We start from the raw sequence: 14,673 nt of genomic DNA on the forward strand, positions 1-14,673 counted from the left end.
CTTTGATCTCCGGCAAAACGAACATAAAATGCGACCAGGGTTGGGTAGGATTACTTTAACTGGATTACTTTCAATGACATTTGGATGACTCCAATACCAAATATGCTAATAAAAGACCAAAGAAACTAAATCTGAATAAAATGATGACTCACAACACGTGGTAAGCTTTCTCTCCTGGCTTTGATCTCTTTGATCTCCGGCTAAACGAACATAAAATGCGACTTAAACAAAATGAAAATAAATCCAAACAGCTTGCCAACATCATTTTTTGCCGTTCCACGAGTTACCTTACTCCCCAAGCCTGCACAAAATCAAAGTCATTTTATTCATATTTCGTTTCTTTTGTCTTTTATTAGCATATTTGGTATTGGAGTAATCCAAAAGTAACCGAAAGTAATCCAGTTAAAGTAACCCTACCCAACCCTGACGATTTCAATGCCTGTCCTTCGAACATTTTTCAAATCCTACATCCATAACCCCAGGTTAAAGTCTGGGTTTTTCGCTATTTTTGGAGCCCTATTAACAGACCTTGATATATATATATATTTTTTTGTAATACATTCCTTCTGGAGTTTTAACTTCTTCCACATAGAATAGAATAGAATAGATTAGAATAGAATAGAATAGAATCTACCTTTATTGTCATTGTTACAAAATGGGTTAACATATTGTGACAACGAAATTGGGCATAACACTTCAGTTTCACACCATCAAAGTGAGGTAAAAAAGCCAAGAAGATAAAGGAACAGAGAAGAAAAGGTTATAAAACAAGGATAAGGTTATAGTTATAATTTAAACAAAATTTACACAAGAAATGTCGGCATGTAGGATGTTACATACAGTTTGGTGTCGTAAGGGTTTGTGCGATATGCATTTGGTGCAAAAATAGTCAACATAGTGCAAAAAAAATAGTCAACATTGTGCAAGGTGAGCAGTAAACATAGTGCAGTTTAACATTGTGCAAGAAACATAGACATGAGTACCATTTACGTTTGTATGGGGTAGTGTTTTTGCAAGAGTTTTTCAGTTTTTTGTGCGGTGTCTGTTTAGGGTGGTAATGGCTCTGGGGAGGAAACTGTCTCTAAAAAATTACGCTAACATGAACGTGTAAAAATAAAAAAATCAGATCGTTTACAGGTCATTTAGCACCCGAGTCTCCACAACAAGTGGTGAGTGGTTCATTGGAAAGGGGGCTCCATTCCAACACCCTGAAAGTAGGGCTCCGTTCCAACACCCTGAATGTTTACCTAAATGTTCAACGTAAACATAATGCTAACCCAGGCTAATGGTACGTTCGCGTTATCGTAATCTTCCGTACGAAAGATTACACGAACATGAACGTGTAAAAATAAAAAAAAAGGATAAAGAAAATAATTATGAATAGGGTTTCTTACCTTTGTGGTGGTCAGCAGAAGGCGCAGGTGGACGGTGGGGTATTCCCTAGCAAGATCAGACACTCCACCTCCTTCATATTTTGCTATTATTTCTTTCTTAAATGCAATAGTTGTGCGCACTACTTTTCTTTTTTCACCTGTAGCAACTTTGCCGCTTGCACTGACTTTCTTCGGAGGCATAATTAGGGGCTAAAATACTTCGTACACCTATATTAAAAGCGAAAGCAAAACAAAGCACGTCCGCACGCGATAACAGTTGGTCAGGAAAAGAGCCATCTACACCCTAGCGTACCCACTCACGCATTACCGGCGCTCGAACTCCGATTTTTTGACCGAACAGCGAAGCAAGAATTTCTGGAAATTTTTGGTCGGACTCTGATTCGTTCGAGCTGAGAGGCGGTCGAAAACCGAGGTTCCATTGTACTTCAAAGTCCGCCGTATATTTCTACCTCACTGATAAACGTTTTTTAAGCCCTACTAAGACCACATTTCTTTTATCTTCACAGTTTCTACGATGTCCCAAGTTTGACTTACTCCGAGCCGCTAAGCCACGACGAAAGGGACATCTCCTACTGGCGGAGGAGAGGTCAAGACTTTAGCATTCTTCTGGATTATGCTGATGGCAGGGAGCTGCGAGCCTCCGCGGGAGCATGGAGACCGCAGGCCCTCATAGCGGCTGAGGAACTCAGGGCAGAGAGGCAAGCGCAGCAACTATGGGAGGAAATTTCCTGGCTGCGGGACCAAGATGCCCCTGGTCAGCTGAGAGTGACCGGAGAGCGAAAGTGTCAGAGTCTGGGGACTGAGGATTGGAGACCCGCCGTGGGCCTGGGCAGGCAGTTGTTGGATGACGACGGAGACAGGTGGGCTTTGGAACAGTATCGACTGAGGACACCTGATGTTTTTTTTCACCCGAGAACAAAAACCAAGTCTCAGTCCCTCCCAAGAGTTTTGTCACCTGACGAGACAAGCGGCAGAGAGCTGGTTCCGTCCAGACCGAGCCTTCCAGACAGGCCGCAAAGGCTAAGCAGCACGCTTTTCTCTGGGCCCTATAGTCGGTATATCTATAGCGGCGCTATTGGCAGGGAACGTTGGGGCAGGAATGCCGGGCCAAGCAGCCATGTTGCACTTTTACCAAAGCCCAGGTTTAGCAGGCCTTTAAAGCCGCCGTCGTACGAGATTCACCAGCAAATTAGGAGTAGCGCAGAAATGCTCGCTATAGACCAGGGTCTCAAGCTCAAAGACAGGCCTATCTTGTATTCAAGAGGCAGAGAGCTGCGGCATGACTATTTTGCACAACACTCACTCACTGGAATGGAACCCCCAGGTTACAACCCGCCCCCGTCTTATAAAAGAGCCCCGCCCCCAAGAGCTGTGTCGATTAACAGTAACGAAATGCTAAACCTGCGATGGAGGTCCGATTCCATGCAGCCCAGCTCAGACCCTGGGAGGTGGCTTACAAGGCACACAGGTGATTCGTGGCTAGAACACTATAGCGATCGTGTGGCGACCTACAGAAAACAGATACCCTCTGTACAGAAAGAGCAATTGAGTCAAGCTCGTCAAGTACCATCTGAAGACACAAGAACTAATCAAATCTCAGGAGGGTCCGGTGGAAATTCTCTCACTGACTCGGACAAGATCCGGAACATCAATAAAGAGAATCCATGCGCAAAGAATTTAGGACAATCTACTTGTGATAGTGCCTTTCCTCCCCAGGGACAATCTCTCAACACCGGTCGCAAGACGACCCTTCCCGAAAATGATAGCAGTGCTCGATGGGGAAACAGGGGTCCGAACAAAAAAAGTGAGAGTGTTGGTCCTGAACAAAACCGTAGCCAATTTTTCCCTTCGTCTATTCTGGGTAAACCGCCGCCACCCCCGTGCAAGCCATCGGAACAGATCGTGTCTGAAATTGTGCCGGAAGTAAAAAAAATCGAGCAACCTGAACCACCGGAGAAAGATAAGTCTAAGAATCTTAAAAAGCGACTAAGTGAAACCATCTTTTGCTTGGTTTCTGTTCCCGTCACTCCACAGCTCACAGGTATTATACGGGATCAGAACAATAATAATGAGAAGTCACCAGACCCGGCTGACAGTCCCAATGAAAACAAAACAGGCCATTTAACGAACCAAAGTCTCCAAAGCACATCTTCAGCTGAGGCAGAGCTGCAAGCGTTAACTGGTAGCATAACGAGCAGCAAGACCAGCAGTCGCGCAAGCAGTAAAATGTTCAAAAAGTTGCCCTGTAGACCGCCCAAAATAAATCATTACAAGGAGCTGAAATTGTCTGGTTCTTGGCCTGCCAACCAGTACCGTGATCAGGAGACGCAGACTAGCCCCGATGCTGAAAATCCTGACCCTGAAAACAAGGAAGCACAAGAAGACCAAGTCCCTGCTGCTGCTGAAGCCCCTGCAGATGATGGCGGAGTACCAGGCACTGCCTTCACTTACCCTATTAAAGGAGTGAAGAGCTTAAAACTTTCGAGCAACAGCGCCTTCTCCCTGACCACCACTTTCTCTAACCAGCTCAACAAGAGCCCAGCTAAGCCGCCAGCGGTGCCCCCCTCAGGAAATGTTGAAACTAAAACAGAACCCAGCAGCATAACAGAGGTGTTCAAGGTTCCCGAGTTCCTGCTGAAGCCCATAGCTAGCCAGCGTCCGTGGGATGCCGTCAAAGAGCTGGAGGCCATCCAAAAAGAAGTCCGGGATCAACAGCAACAGCAGCAGCCGAAAGCGATCAGCAAACAGCCTAGCGTTGATAAGTGCATCGAGGACCTCAACGAGGCCTACAAAGACATCTTGGAGCTTGGTGCTGCAAGCAATAAAGTCCCAGATGGGTCAGTGGAAATCCCCGAGCGTATCAAAATCAGGCTGACGTCCCAACCTCTCAACAAACCCAGCAGCCTGAGACGAAGTGCTGTCAGCTGGTCCGTCGATCCAGAGTACAGGGAAATCAAGAGCGCCTTCTCTCGGCCCGCTACCAAGTCGGTCACTTTCAGCAAACAACTTAGGGAAGAGCTTCCCGTGCCCCCTCGGGAGTCAGGCTTCAGAGAATACAGGGTTGTTCCGCATCTCCCGCGTAGACGTAGCAACGACGGCCGGACAGTAAAACTGGATCTGCCAGACGAGCCCATCGAAACACCGCTTTCAGACTTCAGTCCGACGACAAACAGCGCCGCGGCAGAGGTACCATGGGCAGACAGACAGCCCATGCAGGATGCATCCACGCTCACGAGTCCTCCCGACTATGAAGACATCTGCCAGACTTTGTGTAACCCTAGGGATTCAAACGATCCTAACGACTCGGCGGTTCCTCAAGATTTAGATTCGGAGGAGGACTGTCCTATTTGCAAAAGGGAGCTGGAGAACCAGATGAGACAGGGTCCGCTGCCTCCGCTCCATGAGGAGAACAGCTCAGACAGCTCGGTGAATCCGAACGGAAGTCCGCCGCAGCATACTGTCGTTGAAAGCCCAGTTGATAACGCAAAGAATCAGGAAATGCATAACTCGAGTCTTAACCAGACAGGGACTGGTAAAAGCGATAGTGCAGGGAAGAAGGACTCATCAACACAAGATAATCTGACCGAGGTTGGGGACACAGTAGATGGCTCTTTAACTGGGATAGCAAATGCAGAGGAACCGAGTATAAGTGAGCTAGTGGATTCAACACAGAAAGAAGTCCTCGAAGGGGAAACGGCAAAATGTGTTGAGGCTGACACCGAACAGGAGCGAGAAGGACAAACTGAGCTGTTGGAGGACAAACAGGAGCAAGAGAAAAAGCCAATTGCTCTCGCGGACCATAGACTAGTCCTATGGACCCACCCAGGACGAGATCCCACCGGGTTACCAGAGTTCCCGCCAGAGAGACTGCCCCTTTCAGTCGTGCCAAAGCTAAACCGCAGGCTGTCTCTCAGCTTGGAAGGGGAGCGGCGGTGCTATGCCCCGACCGACCGAACTGAAGCTCTGCAGAATAAGCTAGCCATCTCTCCTGGCCACGCGGCCGTGGAACGCCTAGGGAAGACCCGAGAGGTGGACGTGATGTATCGTATGAGACGCCTCAGTATCAGGAGCACTGACTCTGGTGAGGGTGACGGCGAGGGCAAAGACTCCCTAAATACCTCCGCCTATTCTGAAAGAGGCGAGGAGAGGAAAGAGGACGAGGTGTCCGTATCTCAACAGGTCCTGGGCGAAACGGTGAAACACGGTGATAGGTCTACTTTTAGGTAAGAACATTGGTAATGAAATACCTTGCTGAATCACAAGTAAGAGTTTAGTCATTCATGGGTTTAATTCTTAATCACTGATACTATGAGTGGTTGTCTAAGTAAGCCCTAGTACGTGATCAAATCTTGGGTACCTTTCATCTGAAAATTGGGGTGGGTAGGTTTAAAAACAGGACTCTTATTAGGCTATTAAAATCATACATGACCTGGGCTCTCTAGGACCAAATTAGCGAGATTTGCTTGAAGAGTAAAGTGCTATTAACGATGGAGGATTGGAAATCAATTACAAACTTTCATGGAAGCGTAGTTAATTCCATTCTACATTACCGTATTTTCCGCACTATAAGGCACACCGTGTTATAAGGCGCACCTTCAATGAATGATATATTTTAAAACTTTTTCCATACGTAAGGCCCACCGCATTATAAGGCGCTACAGTAGAGAATGTAGTTACGTTATGCAACCATTAGATGGTGCCGCGCTAAAGGGAATGTCAACAACAGTCAGATAGGTCAGTCAAACTTTATTAATAGATAACAAACAAGCTTTCCACAACTCCATTCACTCCCAAAATGAATAAACAGCTGTTTTATTATTTTCTCTGAGGTAAAGCATTTTCGTGACACATCTTTAACATCTTTGAACAACAGCAAGGCATAACATTTTACTTTTCCTCCATTTAGTCAACACGCAAAAAAACGTCTGATACTGTTATGGTAAATTAAACGTTAGTGCAATGGCAATATAGTGACACTCGTAATGTACAAAAACAATAACAAGTGCAAAACAATAACAATAAAGCAATAACATAATAACTGTAAAATGTAAAACGTAAACACACAAAAGAAAAACATAAAGCTCACTCTATCAGCTCCTCATCTACGAATACCTCGAATTCTTCTTCTGCAGTGTTCGAATTGCTGCTGCTCTATTTCCGTGTTCTACTGCGCGACTGATCGCCTTGAGTTTAAACTCTGCGTTGTAAGCGTGTCGCTTAATAGGAGCCATTTCAAGGTCTTTATACAAACGCACAAATAAAAGAGAATCGTTGTTTAATATTTCCCAGTATGCACAGCGCACTTCTTCTTCTACGCGAAAAATGGAGTCGGTGGCTGCTTACCGTAAGTTGTGAGACCTGTCGCGGCTCAATATTGATCCATATATAAGGCGCACCAGATTATAAGGCGCATAGTCAGCTTTTTAAAAAAAACACGGATTTTTGGTGCGGCTTATAGTGCGGAAAATACGGTACATACATACAGCGGGGCCTCAGTGTTCAAAATTAATCTGATCCGGGTTGGCGGTTGAGGTCTGTTTTTCTTCAAAGTATATAGAATTTTTCTCAAAATAAATAATCAAAAAATCATTACTCTGTTCTAGCTCATATGAAAAGTAAAATTTTTAACCAATAAAATGTGTTTATTCAAGTGGCCATTCGAAAACTAACATTTACTTTCTCCAAAATTTGAGTTGAGGGCCAAGTTGGTTGTGGGTAGAGGTGCTCGATAGCAGAGGCACGACTCTATTAATCCTAGGTTTGTGACAGGTACTATAAGCATGTTTTTTTTTACATAAGTCCTGTGCGTGGCCATTGAGGAGGTGGGGTAAGGGGGCCGCTAGGAATTCATTAATTTTGTTACAATTTGATTTGTTCAGTTTGCTGTTTCAAAGTTATTTCACCTTGAAAAAATCCCAATAGTCTGCTTACTCTCGGACACCATACCACACCGTAATGCAGTATGTTAGAATGCTCTCCACTGTGGCTTTGTAAAAGGACACCTGCAGCTGCTGTTTTAGATTATTTTTCCTGAGCAATCTCAGGAAGAGCAGTCGCTGCTGGGCTTTCCCTACCATACCATGTAAATTATAACTATAGCCTTATCCCCCTTGTTTTATAACATTATCTTCTCTGTTCCTTTATCTTCTTGGCTCATACCTCACTGTGAATGTGTGACACTGGAGTGTCATGCCCAATTTCGTTGTCACAATATGTTAACCCATTTTGTAACGATGACAATAAAGGTATATTCTATTCTATTCTATTCTATTTTATTCTATTCTATAGGCGGTCAACCAAAGAACCAGAACTTGCATTACATCTCCAACTTCCTTTGTATAATCCCAACAGATTTATTCCCATGCTGACTTCCTGTGTAAATTTGACCTTCAGTTTTCCTCAAATACATTATTCATAGTCTTTGAAACTAACAAACCTGCCTCAACTTTCTGTTTCACAAGGTATTTTCACAAAATGATTTACCATTTCCACCATGGCCTTTGCAATAACCAAAACAAGCCGCTACAGAGTGTGCACTTCTTTATATTCCAATTCCGAGGAAAAACAAAATCATACTTACAGTGTTATTAGCATAGCTGACCGATAAGCTTCTGATGTACCAATTACCGTATTTTCCGCACTATAGGGCGCACCGGGTTATAGGGCGCACCCCCAAAAAATAGTTTTTGGTCCTATATCTTCCATAGATAAGGCGCACCGGATTATAAGGCGCTACAATGGGAACGTGGACAAAACAGTCAGATAGTTCAGTCCAACTTAACATTCCGAAAGCTTGCAAAGACTCAAATACGTGTCGAGAACACGTGCGGATGCGGTGTCCGTACGATGTCACTCAAATGCATCGTTCCATCGTTCGGAAGGTTAAAGTCTTGGGATTGAAGAATTGCCAACCATTCCTTAGTTTCTATTTTCTTTTTCGCTCGCAACTTTACTGTGCATATGACAATAAACACTTGGAATTGAGTTTAATTCACTCAACTCATCACAGCAACATCAAGATCGTTCTAAAACAAGATACCGGGAAAATATAAAGCCGCATCGCTCACCTAAGTTCTCACGTTCAATAATGATACGCAATCATGGTCTTCTTACAACCGTGAGTGAAGTAAATCCAGGAGAGTAAATTATTTGCAAATACAGACTAATAAAACATGTTTCTTTATGGTGTACTTTAGCAAGCTTGCTAAGCTTGCTACGCCATTGCTAAACTCGGCCAATTGCAGGGTTTGTTTTGGTCATCTAGCCAATCCGAGGCTCCGAATAACTTCAGCCAATAGCGATCGATTTAACGGATGATTGACACATCTTTTTCGGCCAATTGCAGGGTTTGTTTTGGCCCTCTAGCCAATCCGAGGCTCCGAATAACTTCAGCCAATAGCGATCGATTCAACGGATGATTGACACATTGCTTAGCCAATGAAACGCCGGTATATAAATCCCAGCATACACCGCGGACTACTCCACGTTCGGGGGAAAATCGAGTCGGCGGCTGTTGCGTAAGTTGCGAGACCTTGCGATTTAATATTGATCCATAAATAAGGCGCACTGTATTATAAGGCGCATGGTCAGCTTTTGAAAAAAATTAAGACTTTTAGGTGCGCCTTATAGTGCGGAAAATACGGTAAGGTTATATAACTACGGTAAACGTGAATTGACGGATGAATCCTGCTAGATCGTAGGTGGAGTCACTAAAACATACCGAAATCTTCCTACCTTAAATGTTTTTGACTTGCCCTACTCTAAAACCCAAGGCAGGATTTGTTTAATATGAAGCTGATGGAGCACAAGATGAATGGCGGCGCGCACGGACGCAGCGGCTCACAGCTCTTCAGCTAATTTTCTATTTATTACCGTTTTCTTGTCTTTTTTTGCTTTCTTTTCTGGACACATGCGTGGGCAATAATACTTATAGTCGGGAGGAACTTATACAATTGGGTGTGCGTCTAAATTTCGACTTTTTGGCCACCTTTGATATCCCGAAAGAGATACAAAGAGATCCGGGATCTCCGCGGTTGGCAAACCCACTTACGAAGCGGCGGAGACGGCGTAGGGATCGTAAACAAAAGCGGGGCTGTCGCTCGGGGAAGTGTGCTAAGCTAAGGGAGCTACATGGGCGAAACGGCAGAGAAGGACACCAAGATGATGGCATTGTGCCTAATTCCACCAATAATTCTTCATCGATCTTGCCTGTCAACCGACGAAAAAAAAAGATAAGAAAACCCAGGTAGTAAGAAACAAACAAGCAAAAACAAGTTGTCTCCAAACAAGATACAAACCTGACGTAATATGACCATGACATGGAGACAATGACCCAACCCCTTCTGGTGGTGGAGTCAGTCAAAATAAGGAGCCTGAATAATAAGAGGTGCATGGGTGAAGACCAATGTTCCCTCTAAGCTGCGTGCGTGCGCAATCGCGCACTGCCCGCACATTCTCAGCGCACAAGAAAATCTAGCCAGCGCACAAAAATCAGGGCTCAAAATTGCTAATCAAGAAGCGAATTAAGTCAAAGTTACAGTGCATGAAGGTAAAAATACAAGGGTTCCCCTGGCGTTGTGTCCTAAATGCAGTATTTTGAAGTCGAGTCGAAGTCGAATGAAGTTGAGTAAAGTTAGTAGAGTTTGTCGAGAACCGGCTTCTTCGGCTTGGCTCACTAAAAGGAACCGTCTCTTTCAGGTCCTAAACGGCTCTTCAGGTTATTTTTACTTCTTTAATCCCAACATGACCAAATATTATGTAAAATTCTGCACAAAATGACTTAAAGGAAGGGGGGAATAGAACAAAAAAGAAAAAAATACCAAGCTGAGAAAAAAAGAAACAAAAGGAAGAGAAAAAGGAGAAAACTAACAGCTAAGAAAAAAAATAAACACAATGAGATTTTTTTTTTAAGGAATTTAAGAAAAAGTAGAAAAAAACAGGAAAAAAGATGAAAATGTTTGTGTTGCATTCAAATAATTTCGAATTATATCAAGTGAATCTTGTTGCCAACATTGCACTTCCACTAAAAATGTGATGAAGTACAGTTTTGTATCTTACAACCGACTAAATAAGCCCCCAAAAATGTTAATATTATGCTAATTTTCCACAGGTCTGAGCATTCACACTTTTTTCTTTTTGTTCTCTATTTACTTTTTTCCTACATGTCTTTCTTTTCTTTTTTTCTGGCTTTCTTCTAAATTTGTCCTTCTTTTTTCTTTCTTCCTTTTGTTCCTTTTTTTCTCAGCTTTTCACTACTTTTTCATTTTTTTTTTTGTTCTATTCCCCCCTTCTTTTAAGTAATTTTGTGCATAGTTTTACATAAAATTTGGTCATGTTGGGATGAAAGAAGCAAAAACAACCCGAAGAGCCGTTTAGGACCCGAAAGAGCCGGTTCTTTTTAGTGAGCCGAGCCGAAGAAGCCGGTTCTCGACAAACTCTACTAACTTTACTCAACTTCGTTCTACTTCGACTCGACTTCAAAATACCGCATTTAGGACACAACGTCAGGGGAACCCGTTCATTTTTACCTTAATGCACTGTAACTTTGACTTAAGTCGCTTCTTAATTAGTAATTTTGAGCCCTCATTTTTGTGCGCTGGCTAGATTTTCTTGTGCGCTGAGAATGTGCGAGCAGTGCGCAATTGCGCACAGCTTAGAGGGAACACTGTTTGCAGGCCGTACAAACTTTGCAACAGTACATGAGTCAACTCATTCAAAAGAGAAAAATAATTTTGCATTGCTGGAAACTCAGCAAAATTTAACTTGATGTCAAGTTTTGGACATGTTTGATAATGATTCAGTTGCCACACTTGGGATTGCCGTTGCTCACCGTTGTTTCAAGCGTTGCTCACCGATTTTGTGTGAATGCTCAGGAAATTTACAGGGAACATTGGTGAAGACACTCACCACCCCCAGGTTAACACCTTCTAGGGTGGAAATTGAGTTTCAGATCCTGACCGATTCCTCTTCTACATTGCAGAACGCTGTGACACGTGGCCAGAGTAGCAACGACGTGGAAAAAGACGGCGTCCGCCGTGTTCTCATCTTGAGGTTTTAGCGCTCCACACAACACTGTGAACTGCCTAACTTAGAATGCCTTCATCTTCATCTCTTGACACTGAAATGGCCTTCTTGTCCGACGAGAGCATTGTGTACACACCCTCACCCTCGGCTTGACTTCTAAGAGTGCTGTTCCACTGCCAAAAGGGAGGTGGCCCTCTACCCTAACCCCGACCTCACCCCACCTTACCGACTCCATCCTCGCAGTTTTCTCCCGACGCTTTTCTCATCGGCAGACATTATGCAACTCGTCCGGCATATGGCGGCGGTGGATACGCTGGAGAATCTGTGTTATGAATGTAAGCGTTCATTTGAGGGTTTTGCTATTACAGTGGAACCTCGGTTCTCGACCATAATCCGTTCCGGAACCCTGTTTGAAAACCGAAATCATTTTTCCCATTAAAAACAATGTAAATCGTTTTAATCCGTTCCAACACCCTGAATGTTTACTTCAAATGTTCAACGTAAACAAAGCTAACCTAGGCTAATCGTACGTTCGCGTTATCGTAATCTTCCGTACGAAAAATTTACTCTACCATGAACGTGTAAAAATAAAAAAATCAGGTCGTTTACAAGTCATTTAGCACCCGGGTCTCCACCACAAGTGGTGAGCGGTTCATTGGAAAGGGGGCTCCGTTCCAACACCCTGAAAGTTGGGCTCCGTTCCAACACCCTGAATGTTTACCTCAAATGTTCAACGTAAACAAAGCTAACCTAGGCTAATCGTACGTTCGCGTTATCGTAATCTTCTGTACGAAAGATTACGCTAACATGAACGTGTAAAAATAAAATAAAAAAGGATAAAGAAAAGAATTATGAATAGGATTTCTTACCTTTGTGGTGGTCAGCAGAAGGTGCAGGTGGACGGTGGGGTATTCCTTCTTAAATGCAATAGTTGTACGCACTACTTTTCTTTTTTTCACCTGTAGCAACTTAGCTGCTTGCACTGACTTTCTTCGGAGACATAATTAGGGGCTAAAACACTTGGTACACCTATATTAAAAGCGAAAGCAAAACGAAGCACGTCCGCACGCAGTTGGTCACACCTGTACGCCGCTCAGCATCGCACCCTAGCGTACACACTCACGCATTACCGGCGTTCGAACTCCGATTTCTCGACCGAACAGCGAAGCAAGAATTTCTCGAAATTTTTGGTCGGACTCCGATTCGTTCGAACCGAGAGGCGTTCGAAAACCCAGGTTCCACTGTATTTGCCGTACCAAAACAAAGTCGCGACCGCGTCGCGATTCGTCCGGCTCTAGAACTGTTTTTGATTTACCCAAATCGCTCGGCCTTTCTTTAACTCGGAGACATTGTGCCCATTTTCCCTCGCCCTTAACCGATTCCTCAATTCCCCCAGTTGCTAAGCTAATCACACCATCGCCCAGTTGCTAGCGCGCCGGTCGCTATGCTTCCGGGTGAAGCCCGACCGGATCCGCGCAGCAGGTACTTTCAGGAAGCAATAAAGATGGACAGCGACTCTATTTACAATGATAAAGAGATGAAAAATTGTGAGATGGAGCAATATTGTTGTAAAACGAAGCCGAGCGGTGTCATAGAGCTATCTGTCGGAAGCTTCGCCTTGTGGTCATTAACAGGGACATGGTGTCAGGGTATTTAGGTTGCTGCTTTACATTTTCACAGATCTATGAAAAGTGCATGACGGATTTATTAGACCACTGCCAGTCTTTTTTTATGAAAATTGTCACGATTTAAAAAAAACAGGTTTGTGTTTCAAGGACTCTTGGATTGATTTCTCGTGAAAATAGCTCATTTTTGGTGTTTTTAAGGTATGGTTTCTTGGACGTCTTTGTGCATTTAAACAAAACGAATTAACGTATGAAAAATGTGCTGGTTAAGTTTCTCAAACATAAGCAGACGAACCACTTAAAACCAAAACAGGTGCCTTTTGGTTAAGATCCTTGAGACTTTTTGGCGTACACCGCTTTATTACGTCACAGAGGAAAAATGCAATACCTCCGAAAGGGAAATTAATCTAAGATGGAAATTGCAATGTAAAGTTGAAATAGAAACCCACAGTATGGTAATTAGCTACTGTGTTCTAAACTATTGTTACCCCTTGTAAAATATTTAAAAATGTATGTAGATAATAAGTTTTAGTAACACAATAGTACTACTTCTATGTAATTTAGGAATATACGATCAAATAACATTGTAAAGAGGATACTTATAAAGGGAAGATCAAAATGTATATATACTTAGTGTGACATACAGAGCTGGTATATTGGAGTTAGTAGATGGATGCAAAAGGTTGACGAGACGACAAATTAAAATGAAAACTGTCAGGAACCGGAACAGGATCAGGACCCAATCGCGTGACGTTCTCTTGGGGAGTAATGCATGTTAGGCAGCTGGTCTGGCGTGGAAAGACAGGAAGCCAGAGACCGACGAGATCGATTCCAATTACCCGAGTTGATATCGGATAGATGGGGTCGATACCGTACAGGACGGGACAGACAGGATAGATAACCAATCAGGATATCGAAAATAAACAGGAGAAACTAGACGGGAATGAAAACTGGAGAAAATAATAAACAGGGCAAAAATAGACGGAAGCAAAACTGTAAACCGAAATTAAACAGGACATAAATAAACGGGAACAATACCGGACTGGAAATACCAACAGGAAAACGGGACAGAGTCAGAACCCACGTCTTGCGGGGGAGAGGTTCGTTGACGGACTGATAAAGTAAGAAAGAGCGCACTGAGCAGCTGGCGCCCCACGGGCGGGGCCAATTGGGCGCCATGGCAACCGCGACAAAAACGCATTTAAAAACGTCCACTTTCAGAGATTGTCATGCCTTTAAAAGACTTTTCGTTTGAATTGCTTCCTTATTCCATACAAATGTCTCGATCATTGATTAATAACAGCCATTTTCATTAGACAGGGTAACGATGCGCGTGCCTTCTTTGTATCCCATGAAAATCACAACCTTCGTTTAAATCGTTAGCATTTTCTTGCTTCTCCCTTTAGCATCACTTTTGCTACAAAAAGCTAATAAATACAGGACAAAAATACAGTATCGTATCATACTAACTAGCAAAGGACCTACGAAGCACAGGAACCTCAGCCAATAACCTATCGGTGTCTTCATGATGACAAACCAATAGCAGACCAGCATCTTAAAGGAATTCAACCAATAGCGGACCAGCATCTTAAATGAGGTCACCCAATAGAAGCATCTCATTTCACATTGTA

The 14,673-nt window shown here is 43.5% G+C and overlaps 1 protein-coding gene across 1 annotated transcript in view; it reads left to right on the plus strand.

Moving 5' to 3' along the window:
- The window catches only part of jcadb (junctional cadherin 5 associated b), a 31,712-nt gene extending 19,627 nt beyond the window's left edge, over positions 1–12,085 (plus strand). The window contains exons 3-4 of the mRNA XM_088320316.1: positions 1,901–5,617; positions 11,374–12,085. Coding sequence (XP_088176442.1) covers positions 1,901–5,617; positions 11,374–11,383 — 3,727 coding nt within the window. The 3' untranslated portion in view covers positions 11,384–12,085. The remainder of the gene's footprint in view (positions 1–1,900; positions 5,618–11,373) is intronic.
- Positions 12,086–14,673: the final 2,588 nt, after the last annotated feature.

The sequence above is a fragment of the Urocampus carinirostris genome, chromosome 1 (assembly GCF_059441175.1).
Source record: "Urocampus carinirostris isolate Australia breed hairy pipefish chromosome 1, RoL_Ucar_1.0, whole genome shotgun sequence".
NCBI classification, from domain to species: domain Eukaryota; kingdom Metazoa; phylum Chordata; class Actinopteri; order Syngnathiformes; family Syngnathidae; genus Urocampus; species Urocampus carinirostris.